At 53.6% G+C, this 20,239-nt stretch overlaps 1 protein-coding gene across 1 annotated transcript in view; it reads left to right on the top strand.

The window, feature by feature from the left end:
• The window catches only part of ubqln4 (ubiquilin 4), a 42,400-nt gene extending 25,266 nt beyond the window's left edge, over positions 1-17,134 (top strand). Inside the window, exons 8-12 of the mRNA XM_068022701.1 lie at positions 1,271-1,410; positions 3,986-4,069; positions 14,389-14,504; positions 15,114-15,345; positions 16,569-17,134. Coding sequence (XP_067878802.1) covers positions 1,271-1,410; positions 3,986-4,069; positions 14,389-14,504; positions 15,114-15,345; positions 16,569-16,721 — 725 coding nt within the window. The 3' untranslated portion in view covers positions 16,722-17,134. The remainder of the gene's footprint in view (positions 1-1,270; positions 1,411-3,985; positions 4,070-14,388; positions 14,505-15,113; positions 15,346-16,568) is intronic.
• The last annotated feature ends 3,105 nt before the right edge of the window (positions 17,135-20,239 follow it).

Genomic DNA, 20,239 nt, shown 5'->3' with positions numbered 1-20,239 from the left:
CGGCCAACACCCCCAGCTTATACACACTACTGAGTCAGCGGCGCTTGAGATGGCTTGGCCATGTGAGCCGCATGGAAGATGGCAGGATCCCCAAAGACACATTGTACAGCGAGCTCGCCACTGGTATCAGACCCACCGGCCGTCCATGTCTCCGTTATAAAGACGTCTGCAAACGCGACATGAAATCGTGTGACATTGATCACAAGTCGTGGGAGTCAGTTGCCAGCATTCGCCAGAGCTGGCGGGCAGCCATAAAGACAGGGCTAAATTGTGGCGAGTCGAAGAGACTTAGTAGTTGGCAGGAAAAAAGACAGAGGCGCAAGGGGAGAGCCAACTGTGCAACAGCCCCAACAAACAAATTTCTCTGCAGCACCTGTGGAAGAGCCTGTCACTCCAGAATTGGCCTTTATAGCCACTCCAGGCGCTGCTTCACAAACCACTGACCACCTCCAGGCGCGTATCCATTGTCTCTCGAGATAAGGAGGCCCAAAAGAAAGAACACTGTCCCCATCAAACACTCCCAGGGCAGGTACAACACTGGGTTAGATACAGAGTAAAGCTCCCTCTACACTGTCCCCATCAAACACTCCCAGGACAGGTACAACACTGGGTTAGATACAGAGTAAATCTCCCTCTACACTGTCCCCCATCAAACACTCCCAGGGCAGGTACAGCACGGGGTTAGATACAGAGTAAAGCTCAGTCTACGCTGTCAATGATACTTTAATCTTAACCCCAGAAGAACAGCCCTGAATGAGTGCAGGGAAGAGTGGCAGCATGGGTAAGCACGGGCACCTGCTGCCCGCACACAACTGTCCTCCCAGCATGGAGTCGACACCTCCAGGGATGGGATGGGCGAGTGGTAAACGGGGAAAGGAAAATAATAGGGTGGGGGTGACTTGAAGATAGTTAAGGTAACCCAGCTGTGTAGCTCATTTGGTGCATGTGCTGTCCTGAATGGAACCAGGCCTGGCAGGCAGGAAGGCCTTGACTTGCCGGCACTGTCGACTGGACTCGTACGGTCAGTGGAAAGTGGCTGGTACCTGTGGAACTGAATGTGGGCAGGGGTTTGTGTCCTTAGTACAAGGGGTCTGGGGGAAACTTTTTCTTCCATCTGGGGGAACTGCGTTCAGTTCTGAGCACTGCTCCAGGCCTCGGCCGGGGTGCGGTGCAAATTAATCAGAATGCCCGTCAGTGCTTTGAGCCCCCACCCTGCCCCCATAACCCCTCCAGTGGTTTTAATTATCTTTTTAATGTCTGTTCTCTGCAGGAATGTTCAACAGTCCGGGGATGCAGAGCCTAATGCAGCAGATCTCGGAAAACCCGCAGCTAATACAGAACATGCTGTCTGCGCCGTACATGAGGAGCATGATGCAGTCTCTGTCCCAGAACCCTGACCTCGCTTCACAGGTACCGGATTATTCAGCCAGTCAAACACCGCAACCCCCAACCGCCGCCACTGCGCTCCCTTACTGTCCAGAGTAAATTTGGTCAAGCCTCCCTCAGCAAGAGCGTGGGCAGAGGGATTGGCACAGTCTTTTTTTATTTGTTCATGGGATGTGGGCATCGCTGGCCAGGCCAGCATTTGTTGCCCCATCCCGAATTGCCCCTTGAGAAGGTGGTGGTGAGCCGCCGCCTTGAACTTCTGCAGTCCATGTGGGGTAGGTACACCCACAGTGCTGTTAGGAAGGGAGTTCCAGGATTTTGACCCAGCGACAGTGAAGGAACGGCCGATACAGTTCCAAGTCAGGATGGTGTGTGACTTGGAGGGGAACTTGCAGGTGGTGGTGTTCCCATGCATCTGCTGTCCTTGTCCTTCTGGGTGGTAGAGGTCACGGGTTTGGAAGGTGCTGTCTAAGGAGCCTTGTTGCGTTGCTGCAGTGCATATTGTAGATGGTACACACTGCTGCCACTGTGCATCAGTGGTGGAGGGAGTGAATGTTTGTGGATGGGGTGCCAATCAAGCGGACTGCTTTGTCCTGGATGGTGTTGAGCTTCTTGAGTGTTGATGGAGTTGCATTCAACCAGGCAAGTGGAGAGTATTCCATCACACTCCTGACTTGTGCCTTGTAGATGGTAGACAGGCTTTGGGGAGTCAGGAGGTGAGTTACTCGCCGCAGGATTCCTAGCCTCTGACCTGCTCTTGTAGCCACAGTATTTATATGGCTCCTCCAGTTCAGTTTCTGGTCAATGGCCAGGATGTTGATAGTGGGGGATTCAGCGATGGTAATGCCATTAAATATCACGGGAAGATGGTTAGATTCTCTCTTGTTTGAGATGGTCATTGCCTATCACTTGTGTGGCGCGAATGTTATTTGCCACTTTTCAGCCCAAGCCTGGATATTGTCCAGGTCTTGTTGCATTTCTACATTTACATGCATTCAGTATCTGAGGAGTTGCGAATGGTGCTGAACATTGTGCAATCATCAGCGAACATCCCCACTTCTGACCTTATGATTGAAGAAAGGTCATTGATGTAGTAGCTGAAGATGGTTGGGCCGAGGACACCACCCTGGGGAACTCCTGCAGTGATGTCCTGGAGTTGAGACGATTGACTATGGTGCTGCCTGGTGCTGCTCCTGGCATGCCTTCCTGCACTCTTCATTGAACCAGGGTTGATCCCCCGGTTTGATGGTAATGGTAGAGTGGGGGATATGCCGGGCCATGAGGTTATAGATTGTGGTTGAGTACAATTCTACTGATGGCCCACAGCACTTCATGGATGCCAAGTTTTGAGTTGCTTGATCTGTTTGAAGTCCGTCTGTGACCCATGCTCCCTCCAATTTCGGATGACCAAATGTACCCGCTGGTTTCCCCATCAAACTGGGAGGTGCCCTGCAGGTTAGTGAGCACCTGAGAGAATTGATGAACACTGCGAGGTCAGGGCACCGCCCTTCACTGGAGCTGGCACGGGCCGACGACAGAGCCTTCATAGGTCACCTAGTCAACGCCACCTCTGTGACCATGGAGTTATCCAGCGCTGAAGGAGGGCATTCGGCCCATGGGGCCTGTGCCGGCTCTTTGAAAGAGTCATCCAATCTGTCCCACTCTTTCTCTCCCACCGCCCCCCCCCCCCCCCCACCCCCGTCTGAGTGTCGCCTCAATGCTGCTCTTTCTTCTGTTCTCAGCCGCAAGCTGATGTGACCGGCCTGACCATGGCACTTGAGCAACTAGAAATGTTAACCTGTCTCCCTGTTTGGATGCCAACTGAACTGTGTGCTTCTAACAGCCTGTGTGGCGGATGTGAAGAACTGTCCCTTGTCTCCGTTAAGAGCTGGGTTCTGCTGGGGGCATGTGCCTGTGTTCTCCATTTGTTTCCCCCCCCCCCCCTTCATTCTTTGGAGATGCCTCAGGGACCAGCAACGCTTGCTGAGCACTGGGCTCCGTGTTCATATTGGCCTGAGCGGTAGCCAGCTGCCTTATCGCAGTTGGTTACTGCTTCCAGCAGCAGCAGCTGAGAACTGTACAAAATAGGCGCTCACATTCTCCCTGTGGACCGGGAGCCCCTGCCTTAAAGTCAAATGATTCCGAGGAACAACGGTTCGCTGCAGGTACATGGGTGTGTGGTGATGCCCTCGGGGGCAAGTTCTGCTCCCGCGATCTGGAAATTGCTTTATCTCAACTCCCGACTTCCGTTAACAGCTGTGTAGTCGTGGCACGGGGGCAGCTCGACAGCGTGTTCAGCCCCTTCACTGGAGCATGGGCCGAAGCTGAGAGACTGCCTTAAATTGGGAGGGGCAGAGTGTATCTCGCAAGCAAACAATCTAAATCTAAAGATGGTCGAGACATTTTTCCAAGACGCGGAATGTCATTCAACCTATCTTAACTTGCCCACCTCCAGAAGCTCGACAGACTCGTCTTTCAAGTTCCCACCCTGGTGTTCTCGCGAGTCCTCTTGTGCATTGTGCGCGCATTCGGCTGCTGTGAGTCTGTTCCCTAATGATTCTCCCCTTGTTCCATTCCTCCACCCCTTTCCTGTCTGTAGATTTTGATGAATAACCCCTTGTTCGCTGGCAATACACAGCTGCAGGATCAGCTCAGACTCCAGATGCCCATCTTCTTGCAGCAGGTAAAGCTAATTGTCACCAAATGTTCAGTAGGTACTTGTTCGCTCGCTCCAGTTGGTTCTTCGAAGAGGGAGTTCCAGCTTCTGCGGTTCTGCTGTCAGCTGACGAAGAGTCCTGGGTGAAGGCGGTTTGGACAGTCTCCGTCCTAAAAGAGTGCAGGCTCAAAACCAGGATTTGCTCAGAGGGGGCAGGATTACTGGGGGTGAGGGGGAAATGTTATCCTGACCTAGGATTGGTGTACATGGCTCCGTGTCGAGGGAGCTTTACTCTGTATCTAACCCCGTTTTTTTCTTTTTGGTGGCCTTTATATCCCAGGCCCCTTTTATAGTTTTTTGTTGAGGGGGCCTTTATTCCCCAGGCCCCCTTTATATGTATTTTAAAATAACTTTATTAAAAAACAGATAAATAAACCAAAAACCCAAATTAAAATGCCATTCTCTGCATCGATGATGCACTCCAGCCCACTGGTTGCGGAAGGCCTCAAGCGTACCGGCGGACACCGCATGCTCCTTCCCCAGGGATACCCGGGTGCGAACGTAACCGCGGAAGACAGAAGGCAATCAGGGAGGACGGCCACCCCCCACCCCCCTCCAGTTGGCCTGCAGCCTGGACCTGTGAATTGCCACCTTGGAGCAGGAGCAGACCAACGAGGAGATCCTCCTCCCAACTCACGCCCCTCTGCAGCAGGTGCCCAAAGATCAGGAGCATGGGGCTGAAGTGCAGCCAGAACTTGGGGAGCAGCCCCTTTAAATATGCAAATGGGAACTGCAACCTCATATATACGTATATACGTGGAACATGGACTCGTCAAGGCCGCAGAAATTGCAGGCGGTCTGGGAGTCCGTGAACCTACTTAAAAGTCTATTGCACGGGACTGCCCTGTGCAACGCCCTCCACCCTAGGACCCGATGTAAAGGGGGAGGGCTCCCGCATAGAGAGACCTCCATCGGGGTTTCCCCTCGCGCCAGATAGTAACACGGACCGCCAGGGCGTGTCCGGCCAGCTGACGAGGGCGAGCAAGTGGAGAGTGTGCAGGAGCAGCCCGTACAGAAAACCCCTCCGCACCGATTGGAATGGCACAGAGGCCGTTTCCAATAGGCAGCTTAAGTTGTGAGGAACCAGTTCCCAAGGAGGGTTTCGGGGGCCTGGGTCCGATGAGCGTTTCCGGCTGAGTGGGGGTCAGCTTGGCCGGGAGAACTCTGCGCTCCCGAGCCCCCTCGTCACCCGCAGTGAGCGGTGTCCAGGGGCCTTCGGCTGCTCCTGCGCCCATTGGTCTGTCCCCGGCGCCAGTCGCCCAGACAGCCGAGGCACGCTCCTCCGCCGACTCTGAATAGATCCCGGTAAAAGACAGGCAACTCCCTTAGAGAGGTGCAGCTAACGTTCCCTGCCGGGAGCTGCGTGTCGTCTTGAAGGCAGTGCCCCTGGTGGAAAAAATACGTCGCCAGTGCACACCATCTGGGAAGACTCTCGACGTGCAGGTATCACTGCAGGGTTCCAAAGGCGGAGAGTCGCAGCCTGGGTGCGGACGCACACCAGCGACTGGCCGCCCTCCTCAATCGGGAGACTAAGGACCGCGGCAGAGACCCAGTGTTTCCTCTTGCCCCAGAAGAAATCGACGAGCCTCTTCTGGATCATGGTGGCAAATGCAGGGGGCAGGGCCAGAGTGACCAACCGGTACAACAGCATCAAGGCCACCAGTTGGTTTATGACCAGCGCTCGGCCCCTGTCGGAAAGCACTCTGAGCAGTCCTGTCCAGTGCCCCAACCGAGTGGTGATATTTGCCTGCAACTCCTGCCAGTTTGCCGGCCAGGCTTCCTCAGCGGGGCTAAGGTGGACTGCCAGATAGAGGAGGTGCGTGGTGCTCCACGCAAAAGGTGTCAACTCCTCCGGCAGGGAGTCCACCCGCCACTGACTCACCAGGAGTCCGGAACATTTCTCCCAATTTGATCCTCGCGGAGGATGCGGCAGAAAAGGTCTGCTGGCAGTCGTGCATCCTCCGCAAGTCAACGGGATCTGTGACCGCGAGGAGCACGTCGTCGGCGTAAGCCGAGTGGACAACCCGCATGGGCGGCTCGCGCAGAGCCAATCCCCTCAACCTCCTGCGAAGCAGGCACAGGAAGGGCTCCACGCAGATGGTATACAATTGGCCGGACATGGGGCATCCCTGACGCACTCCTCTCCCAAAGTGAAGGGACGTCGTCAAGGACCCGTTAACTTTGACTAGACACTCTGCGGCGGCGTATAAAAGTCGGACCCGGGCCATGAAATGCGGCCCGAGTCCGAAAGCGCGCAGAGTCCCGAAAAGGTATTCGTCATCCACCCTGTCGAAAGATGGATCAGGTCCCGGACCAGGTGGATGTTGTCCTGGATGGACCGGCCCGGGACCGTGTAGGACTGGTCGGGGTGGATCATGTGGGCCAGCACGGAGCCCAGGCGGGTAGACATAGCCCGGGCAAAGATCTTATAATCCGTGCTGAGGATGGAGACCGGACGCTAGTTTTTAAGCAGGCGGAGATCGCCCCTCTACGGCAGCAGGACGATGACCGCCCTGCGCCACGAGAGGGGCATCTCCCCGGTCGCCAGGCTTTCCCCCAGGACCCGCGCGTAATCGTCCCCCAGGGCGTCCCAGAACGCGCTGAGGAACTTCACGGTCAACCCATCCAGCCCTGGGGATTTGCCCCTCGAGAGCTGGTGGAGGGCGCCAGTCAGCTCCGCCAACGTGAGCGGAGCCTCCAATCCTTCGGCCCTCTCCGGGCTGACCTGCAGCAGGTCCTCCCACAAAACTCTGCGCGCATCCTCGCTGGACGGATCCGGAGAGAACAATGCACTGTAATAAGTACTGACCAGGAGGCCCATTCCCTCCGGATCCGTGATGGAGGATCCGTCGTCGGCCAGCAGCTCAACAAGCTGCTTACGGACCCCCCGCCATTTTTCCAGCGAGTAGAAGAAGGGTGAGGCGCGGTCCAAATCTTCCTGGATCTGGATCCGCGACCTCACGTACGCACCTCGGGACCCTATGAGCTGCAGGTCCCTCAGCGCGCCCTTCTCTTTGTAAGCCTGCCTGCCACAGGGCCGGGTCCACGACAGCATGACCGAGGTGGGACTCCAAGTCGAGCACCTCCCTCTCAAGGCGCCCGATCTCGGCTTCCCGCCTCTTGGTGGACCGCTTCGCGTACTCCTGACAGAAGACGCAGATGTGAGTCTTGCCCACATCCCACCATAGCCTCAAGGAGGGGAAACCCCCCTGCTTCCTTCTCCAGTCGGCCCAGAATCGACAGAACGAGTCCCGAAATCGCACGTCCTCCAGCAGCCGGTTGTTGAAGTGCCAGTACGCGGACCCTGCCCGCGTGCGGAGCAGAGTGAACTCCGCCCACACCAGGCGGTGGTCCGAGCACGGCACCAGCCGCATGGAGGCCACCGAGACGCGGGAGACGTACGCCTGCGAAAAGTAGAGGCGGTCGATTCGCGACCCTCCTCCTTCAGACCTCCACGCGAAGGCGCTGGAGTCGGGATGGAGATTCCGCCAGACGTCCACCAAGTTAAGGGAGCTGATCAATCCCCTCAACTTCTCCACCGACGCTTGGCTGCACTGGGGACCGGAACGATCCCCCACCTCGAGGGTGCAGTTAAAATCCCCCCCGAGGATGATGCACTCGCCGCTATCGATGGAGCTCAAGCGAGCGGACACTTCTTCAAAGAAGCGCGTTTGCAACGTGCCGGGCCTGGGCGCGTACACGTTCACAAAGTGGAGCGGCACGCTACCCAGGCGAACGGTGAGGTGGAGCAAGCGGCCCGGCACTAGCTCCTTGACCCCCAAGATCTCCGGCTGAAAAGTCGGGGCCAACAAGATAGCCACCCCACTAGAAATAGGGGTGAGGTGACTCATGTAGACCCCACCCTGCCACTCCAGGAGCCAGGTGGCTTCGTCTCCCGGAACGGTGTGAGTTTCCTGCAGAAAGCTCACCGCGTATCTCCCTTCCCTAAGGACTGAGAGATTGTGAAATCTGCGGTGAGACCCCCTGCTGCCGTTGATGTTGAGGCTGCCTATGGTTATCTTCATGTCAAAGGTACTTAAAACCCGTCACCAACACCTCACTGTGAGGAGGGAGTGGAAGTGCACCTGGCCTTCCACTCCCCGAGCAACCCATTGAGGAACACATTAAAACGGCGCCTCTCAACCAGTTTCGCGTCAGCACGCTTGCCCGCTTTAAGGGCGGCACGGATGGACTGTATGATCAGCGCCAGATTTGACCGAGGGCCAGCTGAACTTTATTGCGGCAGCTCCTGCAAGCCACGAGGAAATCCCGGAGTTCCGCCGTGGCGGTGGGAGGCACAAGGGACTCCACCACCTCACTGGTGATGGAATCAAGGTCATCCTCCGTGCCCCACACCGAATCCCCATCCTCCTCCGGGTCGTCACCGCCAGCGGCCGACACATCCACCACACACGGTGGGGCGGACGTCCCGGCCGCGCCAGCTGGTCCTGCCTCTGTCACGATCCCACCCCCAGGATCGATGGCGGAGGAGTCCTCTCTGGGTTCTACTGTGAAACTGGAGCCTGTGGGCGCCAGCAGTTCAGGACCCCCCTCCACCTCCGTCCCCAGGCCAATGAGTGGTCCAGGGGAGACAGAAGTTCCCGACTCCGGAAATCCAGCCGGAGCCGAGACCAGAGGCGGAGAGAGGAGGCCATCTCCCGCTCCGCCAGCACCCACAGGCCCAGCAGATGGGGCAGCATTCTTGGTTATAACCGGGTCGGGTGCCTCCTGGTTGGTGGTGGACTCCGGCTGGGAGGGCCGGCCCTCTGGGGCCTCGCCCTGCCCTCTACGCAGGGCACCCGACCCAGTGGCAGTGGCAGAATGGGCGGCGTCCTCAGGCTCCCCCCCCCACAAGCAGGGCCCCACTTACTCCTTCAGGAGGGGCCTCATGTACCGGGGCCCTCCCCTCCAGCCTGAGGAATAGGGAGCTCCTGCCCAGACTTTGTAGCCTTGGTGGTGTCGGTAGGGGAAACCTGGGGACCCGAAACAGGAGACAGCTCCCCTCCAACAGCTGGACCCTGCGCCTCAGGGCCCCTTGTTACCTCTGTGGAGGGGTGCCTTCTCCTCTTTTCCCCCCTAGGGCTCAGAGGCCTCCGCACCCTCCTTTTTTTTAGTCACCCTGGGCCTGAGCCCAGCCCTGGGACAGGTGGATTCCCTGAGAACGGGGTTGGGGCTGAGCTCAGGCTCGGGTTGTTTCAATGTGTCCAGGGGACGCGCCTCTTGATGTTTCTTTTTCCTCCGCGTCTTCCTTCCACTCGGACGGGCACTCCCCTCCCCGCTGAAAACCACAGCCTCCGGAACCGACTGAGCGGTGTCTGTTGGATGTGTGGGGGGAGTGGGAGGAGGTGCTGTGGAACCACCCTGGGCCGCCGAGGTGGAGCTGGCGGCCGGGAGGATGGGGCATGTTCTTGAGAACTGCAGACGTAGCACTGCGCCCCGTCCGAGGTCCAAAAGACGCGGTAGGCCGTCCCCTGGAACTCCACATTAAATTGGCCTTCCGAGTCCTCCTCCCACGCCAGCTGCATAAATAGCTGGCGGTGGAAGGAGTAGACATGTTGGAGGCTGTACTACCGAAGACCAAGCCGGACTGGGGTGATCCCCGAGGTCACCTCCCCCATGTGGTGCAGGTGGGGAAGGAGGAGCTCACTGGGAATAAAGGGCGGGACGTTTGATAACATTATCCGCTGCGCAGTGGCCCCTGGAGGGTCCACCGACCGCAAAGCCCCACCCACAGTGAGCCCTTTATTCCGGGCCAGGGACACTGCCCGCTCAGTCTTCAGGAAGAACACAGCCTTCCTGTACATTTTTGAGGCTGCCGGGGGGGCCGACAACCTCGGCCATTGCCTTTACACAGGGCTCTGTGGACATATTGGAGTGGGGATAGCTCTTTACCCCATGGCTCGAAGTAATTAACTTAAAAGGTGACGGGGTCACACAGGCGACCACAGAGACTGCAGCCGCATCGGTATGAGAGGGCCCCGCCACCAGTGATGGGCTTGCCATGGTTCAAGAGCCACACCCACCCCCAATTTACAGGCAAGCAAACAAACAAACCAACTAGGAGGTTTGGGGAGAGGCTGAGGGTATACAGGAAAGGGGAAAGACAGGCTGCAAGCGATGACTTTGCTTTTTTTTTTCTCAAAGTGTGGTACTCAGAGCACTGTAAACACTCCTGGTCTTCTGGTTGTGGGAGGGGTCTTCTCTTGGGTCAGCCGAAAGCTGCCCAGGCTCTAGTTCGATCCTTATGTCTCTATTAGCCAGGTAGCTTCAGCTGACTCAGGCTGGGCAATTAGGGTGGGGAGGGAGCTTCCTTGTGTATTCAGTGCAATTGCACAGCTCCCTATAGAATTGTATAGCCCCCACCCCTTGTTGTTCCGGCCTCTTCCACCTCCCACAACAGTCCAAATGAAATGAAAGTTTGGTGCTCGACACCCACCTTGAAATACAGCCTTTTTGTCAAAGTCTTTCCTCCTCTGCAGCAAAAGTTGTTCAGAGTTTTGCAGTCTGTCCTCAGCACTCCCTCTCCAGCAGCACCTCCAGCAACTGAGTGTAGCACTGTCAGCTGCACCTCGTTGATGCACTCTGGAGTCCCAATTAGGAAGCAGCCAACCCCAGTGCTGTACCTGTCCTAGGAGTGTTTGATGGGGACAGTGTAGAGGGAGCTTTACTCTGTATCTAATCCCCGTGCTGTACCTGTCCTGGGAGTGTTTGATGGGGACAGTGTAGAGGGAGCTTTACTCTGTATCTAATCCCCGTGCTGTACCTGTCCTGGGAGTGTTTGATGGAGACAGTGTAGAGGGAGCTTTACTCTGTATCTAACCCCCGTGCTGTACCTGTCCTGGGAGTGTTTGATGGGGACAGTGTAGAGGGAGCTTTACTCTGTATCTAACCCCCGTGCTGTACTTGCCTCGCTTGTACCAAACGCTCCTTGGTGAGATGGAGCAGAGTTCAGTGCAGACGCTGAATTGGAAGGTGTTTGATTCTCCAGTGCTGAGCACTGTTGGAACACACAAATTAAAAAATAATTGTAAAGTTGAAGGATGAGCATGATAAAGCCAGAGGAGATGATGCTGAAATCGCTGGGAAATTAGGTAGATAGCTAAAATAAAAACAAGAAATGCTGGAACCACTCAGCAGGTCTGGCAGCATCTGTGAAAAGAGAAGCAGAGTTAACGTTTCAGGTCAGTGACCCTTCTTCGTGAGTCCCGATGAAGGGTCACTGACCCGAAACGTTAACTCTGCTTCTCTTTTCACAGATGCTGCCAGACCTGCTGAGTGGTTCCAGCATTTCTTGTTTTTATTTCAGATTTCCAGCATCCGCAGTATTTTGCTTTTATTATAGGTCGGTAACTCCCTCTGTTTTCACTCCAGGGAAATGTCAACAGTGGGATATTCAACAGTTGTGATAGAAAGCAAGGAGACTAAGAGACCAATTTAAGGAGAACTGAGCCCCAATCCTAATGGATGCCACAGGTAGATAGATACATAGGGAAAGGAGGAGGTTACTCAGCCTCTCCTGTCATTCAGCAGGACCGTGGCTGATCTGTATCCTAACTGTATCCACCAGTCCTGGCTCCATATCCTTTTAGACCCTTGCCTAGCGAAAATCTGTCTCAATCTGGCAATGAGATGGCCAAGACTCTGGTGTCCACACATCAACATCCAGTAGGAAAAGGGAGCAGGGCTGGAGGACTGTTAGTTTAATGTCAGCGGCAGCGTATATACTAGAATCTTTGCTAAAAAATCTGATCTGTCCAGAGACACAGAATACAGTAAATAGTTAGCATGAATTTCTAAAAGGAGGGCCCTGTGTTGGGTGAGGTAAATGGCAACGAAGAGGCAGTTCAATTTCATTCACTTATTATTTTTGGGAGGGCCCTGAAACAAAATGTGGCAGGGCAGCAAGGGAAACTGGGATTGGAGCTACCGAAATCACTGGGGTTCCTTTTTAATTTTGCAGTCTGTACCTGAACTGCGTATTTGTTGCTTGGCACTGATGTCTCAGTTGCCTCTTCTCCCCCCTCAACCTCCCCACCTTGCTCCGCCACTGCAATATCCAGCTCGAAACGTTTGTTGGTATTTACAATTGTCCCAATTCCGAGAAGGATCTGAGGAGTTTGAATTCTTGCTTTACTCAACCCGTTCCCTTTTTTTTTTGGTATGGAGCTATCCTGAGGCATCCCGTTGCATTTGAAACTAATTCAAAGGGGCCACTGGGTATGTTGTGCTTTCCTTTTATTGAGCATTTGTTCATCGGCCCATTAGTGTTAAAACCCCAGTGTTCAGTTGTGGGCAGTTGTGGTTCAGAAGCGGTACGGAGCAGGTGTGGCATTGAGAAACACAATATAAATGGATGAACCTGAGCCGACAGCTGCTTGTTCACCAGATCCAGTCGTTGCAGGCTGCCAAATGTAGGGGACTTGTCCTTGGATTGTCTCTAGCCCTGTGCCGCTCAGCAGGAGGAACACTTGGAAACTCTGTTGAAGTGAATAAATCGGAGACTGAAAGAAACTATGCTCGTTGTCAGATCTTTATCGCTGCAGTTTCCAGGGGAGCCACTGGGTGGTAGCATCAGTCTCTGGCTGATCACTGGTACTAAATAGAAGGTTTGGCTTGCCCAAGCCTTTTTTTTTGTTAGATCCAGTGAAACCTCGCAGACCCTGGTCGCGAACCCCCAGGGTTAGACCACACTTGGAGTACTGTGTACAGTTCTGGTCGTCATTTTATGAGAAGATGTTGAGGCACTGGACAGGGTACACAAAAGATGTACAAGGATGATACCAGAACTGCAGACTTTTAAGATGAGGTTGGGTCCATCTTCTCATGAAAAGAGAAGGCTGAGGGCTGACCTGATCGAGGCCTTTAAAATTATTAAAGGGTTTGATAGGGTAGATGTAGAAAAGCTGTTTCCCTTTGTGGGCCAGACCCGAACTAGGGGGGGCCATCAATATCAGACAGTCACTAATAAATCCAATGGGGAATTCAGGAGAAACCCCTTTCCCCGGAGAGTGGTGAGAATGTGGAACTCGCTGCCACAGGGAGTGGTTGAGGGGAAATAGCAGAGATACATTTAAGGGGGAAGCTGGATAAACATATGAGAGAGAAAGGAACAGAAGGATATGGGGATAGGGTGAGATGAAGAGGGGGTGGGAGGGGGCTCGTGTGGAGCATAGACACCAACACGGAGCAGATAGGCCGAATGGCCTGTTTCTGTGCTGGGAATACTGAGTACTTGATGCTGGTGTAATACTCCCTCTAAAGGGGTGTTTGATTTTGTGAGAAATGAGTACAGAGTCCATCAGACCATATTTGAGTCACACATCCCCTTGCTTTCCACCCCAGCTCAGCACTGCACAGTGTTAATAGGGTTTGAGTGAGATTTGTGTGGGATTTGTTATTTGGGGTCTGGCTAGGAAAGAATTCAAGAGGGGCCTATTGGCTAAGGGCAACCTGAGCACCCGAGAAGCTTGTCAGTGAGATTGGGGCTTATCCATTTGTTGGGATTAACGTTATAGGCCAGTGTCAAGTGATGGGGCTTTCCCTGGGAGGGGGGGGGGGGGGGGGGGGGGGTTGACGTAACTCAGTGATTCTGCTGCTGCTGTCCAGGTTGAGATTGTTTTTTTCACGGCAGAATGTTGTACTGGCTGCTGTGCCCGAACCCCAAAGGGTCTGGACTGCTGTAGCTGCCTCCAGGTAACCTGCACGTAATCCTCTGGGTAGCAGCTGTGGCTCATTCACTGTGGTAGAGATTCGAGAGGAACATCCAGAAGCTCAGGGCACAGGGAAGTACAGGCCCTTTTCATGTGAGCTCTTCCACACCTGCTGAGGAAGGCGAGGCTTCAGAATCCATCGGCATCAGTACGAAGGTCAAGGGGGGGAGATTTAATCGGGGCGGTCAAAATCAGGAAGGGTTTTGTTGGAGTAAATAAGGAGAAACTGTTTCCAGTGGCAGGAGGGTCGGTAACCAGAGCGACACAGATTGAAGATAATTGGTGAAAGAACCAGAGGGGGAGATGAGAATTTTTTTAACACAGTGAGTTGTGATCTGGAACACGCTCCCTGAAAAGCAGATTCAATAGTAACTTTCAAAAGAGCAATTGGATAAATACTTGAAGGGGAGAAATGTGCAGGGATATGGGGGGAAAGAGCAAGGGGGAGGGGAGTGGGACTAATTGGAGAGCTCTTTCAAACAGCCAGCACAGGCGCGATGGGCCGAATGGCCGCCTGTTGTGCTGTCAGATTCTGTGATGCAGCACCTGTGTATCAAGTGGTTTGTTCTCTTGCAGATGCAGAATCCTGATGTGCTGTCGGTCATGGCCAACCCCCGGGCGATGCAGGCTCTGCTCCAGATTCAACAGGGGCTGCAAACGCTGCAGAACGAAGCACCGGGACTCCTGCCAGGGTAAAGCACTCTGCACAGAGACCGTGGGTCCTAACCTGTCTCAAAATCAGGCCTCCGCTTCCTGCCCTCGTGCTCCTAAGGCACGCTCTGGGGTTGGGGGTCGGGTGGAGGGGGGGGGGTGAGAGGACGCAGTTCCAGGCTACCCCAGCATCAGTTGTAGAATCTCCGACTCTCCCCAAATGAGCTTCTGGAGCTCATGTGATGGGACATGTAGACAATGCACAGCCAGCTTCCTGCCCCCCCCCCCCCCCCCCCCCCCCAGTGTTGCATCGATGCTGTTTAATTCCCTACCACACTCATCCAAAGGGAACTACGAGACCCCCCATGTCCCCACCTCGCCCACCCCTGGGTGGTCAGCTTCACTGGAGAGTGGCAAGAACTCATCCCAGGTTTTTTTTTTTTACCTTGCTCTGGTCCAGGGAGAACCTGGTGGGGTTGGGGTGGGGGGTTGTAGGGGGAGGGGAGAGTGAAAGGGGTGTTGGGAGAAGAATGGGTGGTTCTGATGGGGGAGGGGAGTGGCCCACAGACCTGGTGCCCGCGTTACCTGGGTGCAGGCGATTGGAAAGCTTCCTGTAAACGGTGAACCTTTTCTGTTTTTTTTGTGCTCAGGTTCAGCCCTGCCACCCCCGGTGCCCCCAGTTCTGTCGGGGGTCTCAGCGGTCTCGGAGGCCTGGGCAGCGGGTCGACGCCCACGACGACGGCACCCACCACGGCCAACACCGGGAGCGTCAACGTGAATTCGGAGAGCCCGGCGCCCACGACCCCAGGGGCCGGGGGCAGCAACCCACAGCAACAGCTGATGCAGCAGATGTTACAGATGTTAGCTGGGGCTAATACTCAAGTAAGGAGCCAGTGAGACGTTTTTTCAGTCCTTGTTGTCTTAAAATGGGCGCGATTCTCCCTGCAGTGGCCAGTACAACGGGGTAGTGGTTGTGTTTCAGATTGTATTTGAATAAACTAAACCAGACTGCATGCACTGCATACTGCAGTCAGTATGTAACCCCAGACCGCTTAACAGACCGTGCATTTACATAGTCTTCCATGGGCTCAGGATGTCCCAAAGTGCTTTACAACCAGTAAGTCACCTTTTGAAGTGTAGTTTCTGGTAATAGCAGCGGCTAATTTGCGCACAGCAGGATCCCGCAGTAAGATACCGACCGGGTGGCCTGTTTGTCTTTTTTATTTGCGTGAAGTTGGTTGAGGGATAAATATTGGCCCCAGGACACCGGGGAGAGTTTTCTCCCCCGCCCCAACCCCCACCCCTCTTCCAATAGTGGCCGCGGGATCTTTTACGTCCACCTGAGAGGGGCAGACGGGGGCCTCGGTCTAAACGTCTCGTCTGAAAGGCAGGCACCTCCGGCACTGCAGCACTCCCTCAGTACTGGCACTGGGAGTGTTGGCCTGGAGTTTGGCTTGAATCTGTGACCCACTGACTCCAAGCGGACGGTGGCACCCACTCAGTCAAGTTGTCGATTTGGGGAAGTAAATATTTCACCCAATCTAGACAGATTGATTTTCTCTGACTACAGTCAGCCCTGCTGTCCACTCCCATGTCTTTACGTCCCCTTTCACGATGGACCGCCAGCCGATATTTTGTACTCCAGTTTCTGAACTGGGGTTTGAACCCACGACGCCCTGACTCTTGACGTGAGCGAGTTGAAGCTCGGAGCTGCAGCTGACACTTCAAGGGGTTTAGGGGAAGGCCTAAAGCCTGCAAAGTCTGGCAATTAATACGGGACAAATTCGGGAGTAAGTCCAGCTGGCTCGGCCTGAGATAAAGGGAGCTCTTCAGCCGCAGCAACCAGCAGCTTTGATCTTGATGACTCTACCAGTTGTCACTGCTTGATGCAGCCAGCTGTATCGTGCCCTACCAAACAGTGATGAGCAAATTCAAATCAGGATCAAACCTGGGACCCCCCCTCCCCTCGTATTAATGGCTGAGCTGGTTCAACAGGGGTCTAATGCACAAGAATAATCTTGCTTGTTTAATCTCCCAGTAAGGCAAAGCCCGTTACTGACTGACTCTCTCTCTCCCTCTCCATCTGTCTCACCTCCCCTTTGCAGGTACAGAACCCCGAAGTGCGATTTCAGCAGCAACTGGAACAGCTCAGCGCGATGGGTTTCATCAACCGAGAGGCCAACCTTCAGGCGCTCATAGCCACCGGAGGGGACATAAACGCTGCTATCGAGAGACTCCTGGGCTCCCAGCCCTCTTAAACACGAGAAATGCGGGGGGGAGGAAACACCCCACCTCTGGTGTTCTCACCATTTATTTTATTCTGCAGCAGGAGAGCAGGCTCCTCAGGAGGATAGTAACTGACATTTTAAGTCAAAATGATTTAAAACACACACACACAGACGCAAAACAGCTTGTTTTGAACTCATCTCCACCTTTTCCAGTACGTATTGTCCAGTGCTTAATTGAAAAACAAAACACAATTGTCCTGTTGAATTGTAAAGATGGAAAAAGCAAACACACTTGCTGTACAGCATTCGTTGGCCCTTTTTATCCCCCCCCCGAACCCAGCCGCCTCCCACTTTGCTTCTGTGTTCTGTATTTGCTACCAGAGCCTGGATCCAGTGGTTTAAGAAAAGAATGTGAACATAGCATAAAAAAGTAACCTTGCTAATGGCTTGAGTCACTCTCCTCATTTTAAAGTGGTTCCCCCTCCACCAGCTCCTCCTTGGTCCCTCCTCCCCTTGCATTTTACCAGCTGTGATACTCTCAGGGCAGGCCGCTCGTGCTCCATAGTCGGGTCATTTATTTTTTATTCGTTCATGGGATGTGGGCGTCGCTGGCCAGGCCAGCATTTATTGCTCATCCCTCATTGTCCTTGAGAAGGTTGTGGTGAGCTGCCTTCTTGAACCGCTGCAGTCCGTGTGGGGTAAGTACACCCACAGTGCTGTTAGGGAGGGAGTTCCAGGATTTTGACCCAGCGACAGTGAAGGAACGGCGATAATAGTTCCAAGTCAGGATGGTGTGTGACTTGGAGGGGAACTTGCAGGTGGTGATCCCATGCGTCTGCTGCCCTTGTCCTTCTAGGTGGTAGAGGTCACGGGTTTGGAAGGTGCGTCGGAGGAGCCTTGGTGCATTGCTGCAGTGCATCTTGTAGATGGTACACACTGCTGCCACTGTGCGTCGGTGGTGGAGGGAGTGAATGTTTGTAGATGGGGTGCCAATCAAGCGGGCTGCTTTGTCCTGGATGGTGTCGAGCTTCTTGAGTGTTGTTGGAGCTGCACCCATCCAGGCAAGTGGAGAGTATTCCATCACACTCCTGACTTGTGCCTTGTAGATGGTGTGATTTTCTGTGTGTTCTCCATCTGCGGAGCTCTGAGTTTCGGCCACGTATCGACAATTGATATCTTTTTTGCTGTTATATGGGTGGTGGTGGTGGGCTTGGTCTGTGGTTTTTAGATTTAGTTTTTTAGTTTTAGAGATACAGCACTGAAACAGGCCCTTCGGCTCACCGAGTCTGTGCCGACCATCAACCACCCATTTTTACTAATCCTACACTAATTCCACATTCCTACCACATCCTCACCTGTCCCTATGTTTCCCTACCACCTACCTACACTAGGGGCAATTTATAATGGCCAATTTACCTATCAACCTGCAAGTCTTTGGCATGTGGGAGGAAACCGGAGCACCCGGCGGAAACCCACGTAGACACAGGGAGAACTTGCAAACTCCACACAGGCAGTACCCAGAATTGAACCCGGGTCGCTGGAGCTGTGAGGGTGCGGTGCTAACCACTGCGCCACTGTGAATGCAGGGTTTTCAACCCCTCGTTTGCGGTGGGGTTAACTTTCCCTATTTATCAAAAAAAGGGCTCTTGTTTATAATTTGATCGTTGTATATTTTCTGTCTTGCTCAAATTTCTGTGGAGAAGCTGGACACCATCTAGGACAAAGCAGCCCACATGATCTGCACCCCATCCGCCACCTTAAACATTCACTCCCTCCACCACCGACACACAGTGTGTACCATCTACAAGATGCACTGCAGCCACTCACCAAGGCTCCTTACACAGCACCTTCCAAACCTGTGACCTCTACCAACTAGACGGACAAGGGCAGCAGACGCATGGGAACACCACCACCTGCAAGTTCCCCTCCGAGCCGCACGCCATTCTGACTTGGAACTATATCGGCCGTTTCTTCACTGTCGCTGGGTCAAAATCCTGGAACTCCCTCCCTAACAGCACTGTGGGTCTACCTACCCCACACGGACTGCAGCGGTTCAAGAAGGCAGCTCACCACCACCTTCTCAAGGGGCAATTAGGGATGAGCAATAAATGCTGGCCTTGCCAGCGACGCCCACATCCCATGATAGAATTTTTAAAAACATAGGGACAGGCAGAGGCTGCTGAACTAGATTATGGATGATCTGTACCTTAACTCCATTTAACTGCCTTGGTTCCATAACCCTTAATCCCTGACCCCCCCCTGCCCCGAGCCTCGACAGCTTTTCGGGGGGAGAGAGTTCCAGATTTCCACTCCCCTTTGTGTGAAGAAGTGCTTCCTGACATCACCCCTGAACGGCCTAACTCCAATTTTAAGGTTCTGCCCCCTTGTTCTGGACTCCCCCTCCCCCCCACCAGAGGAAATAGTTTCTCTCTATCGACCCGATCGAATCCTTTAATCATCTTAAACCCCCTCGATTAGATCACCCCCTTAATCTTCTATATTTGAGTGCGAATATAGTTTAGTGAGCGGGGATTTCAAAAGGGACAATCAAGTTGGATAGTTGAGGGTAATGTAGATGCAAAATATTTACATTTCAAAAGGTCTTCCATAAGGTAGAGTCACGACTCAGGTCGGAGCGTGTGGAGTCAGGGAGCAAACTCTCCAAAGCAGGAAATGAGAGAGAGTGGGTTAGACTAGCGAAAGGTGGAAAGTGGTGTTCCACAAGGATTGGTCTTGGGACGCATGTTCACAGAATCAGAATCGTTACAGTGCAGAAGGAGGCCCATCGTGTCCACACCGGCTCTCAAAGAGCAATTCCTTCAGTTCCATTCCCCCGCCTACTCCCCATAACCCTGCACATTCTTCCTTTTCATATAACTGTCTAATTCCCTTTTCGAATGCTTCAGTTGAACCTGCCTCCACCACGTTCTCGGGCAGCGCATTCCAGACCTTAACCACTCGCTGCATGAAAAAGTTTTTCCTCATGTCACTTTTGCTTCTCTTACCAAATACTTGAAATCTGTCTCTGTTTTGATGAAAGGTCACTGACCTGAAACATTATCTCTGCTTCTCTCTCCACAGATGCTATTTCCAGCACTTTGTTTTTATTTCAGATTTCCAGTATCTGCAGTATTTTGCTTTTACTTTAAATCTGTGCCCTCTCGTTCTCGATCTTTCACGAATGGGAACTGTTTCTCTCTATCTACTCTGTCCAGACTCCTCATGATTTTGAACACCTCTATCAAATCACCTCTCAACCTTCTCTTCAAGGAAAACAGTCTTAACTTCTCCAATCTATCTTCATAACTGAAATTCCTCATCCCTGGAACCATTCTCCTGAATCTTTTCTGTACTCCCTCCAATACCCTCACGTCTTTCCTAAAGTGCGGTGCCCAGAACTGGACACAATACTCCAGCTGAGGCTGAACTAGTGTCTTATACAAGTTCAACATAACTTCCTTGCTCTTGTACTCTATGCCCCTATTAATAAAGCCCAGGACACTGTATTCTTTATTAACCACTCTCAACCTGTCCTGCCACCATCAATG

Source organism: Heterodontus francisci, chromosome 46 (assembly GCF_036365525.1).
Source record: "Heterodontus francisci isolate sHetFra1 chromosome 46, sHetFra1.hap1, whole genome shotgun sequence".
NCBI classification, from domain to species: Eukaryota; Metazoa; Chordata; class Chondrichthyes; order Heterodontiformes; family Heterodontidae; genus Heterodontus; species Heterodontus francisci.
This window is presented reverse-complemented; position numbering and strand designations above follow the sequence as displayed.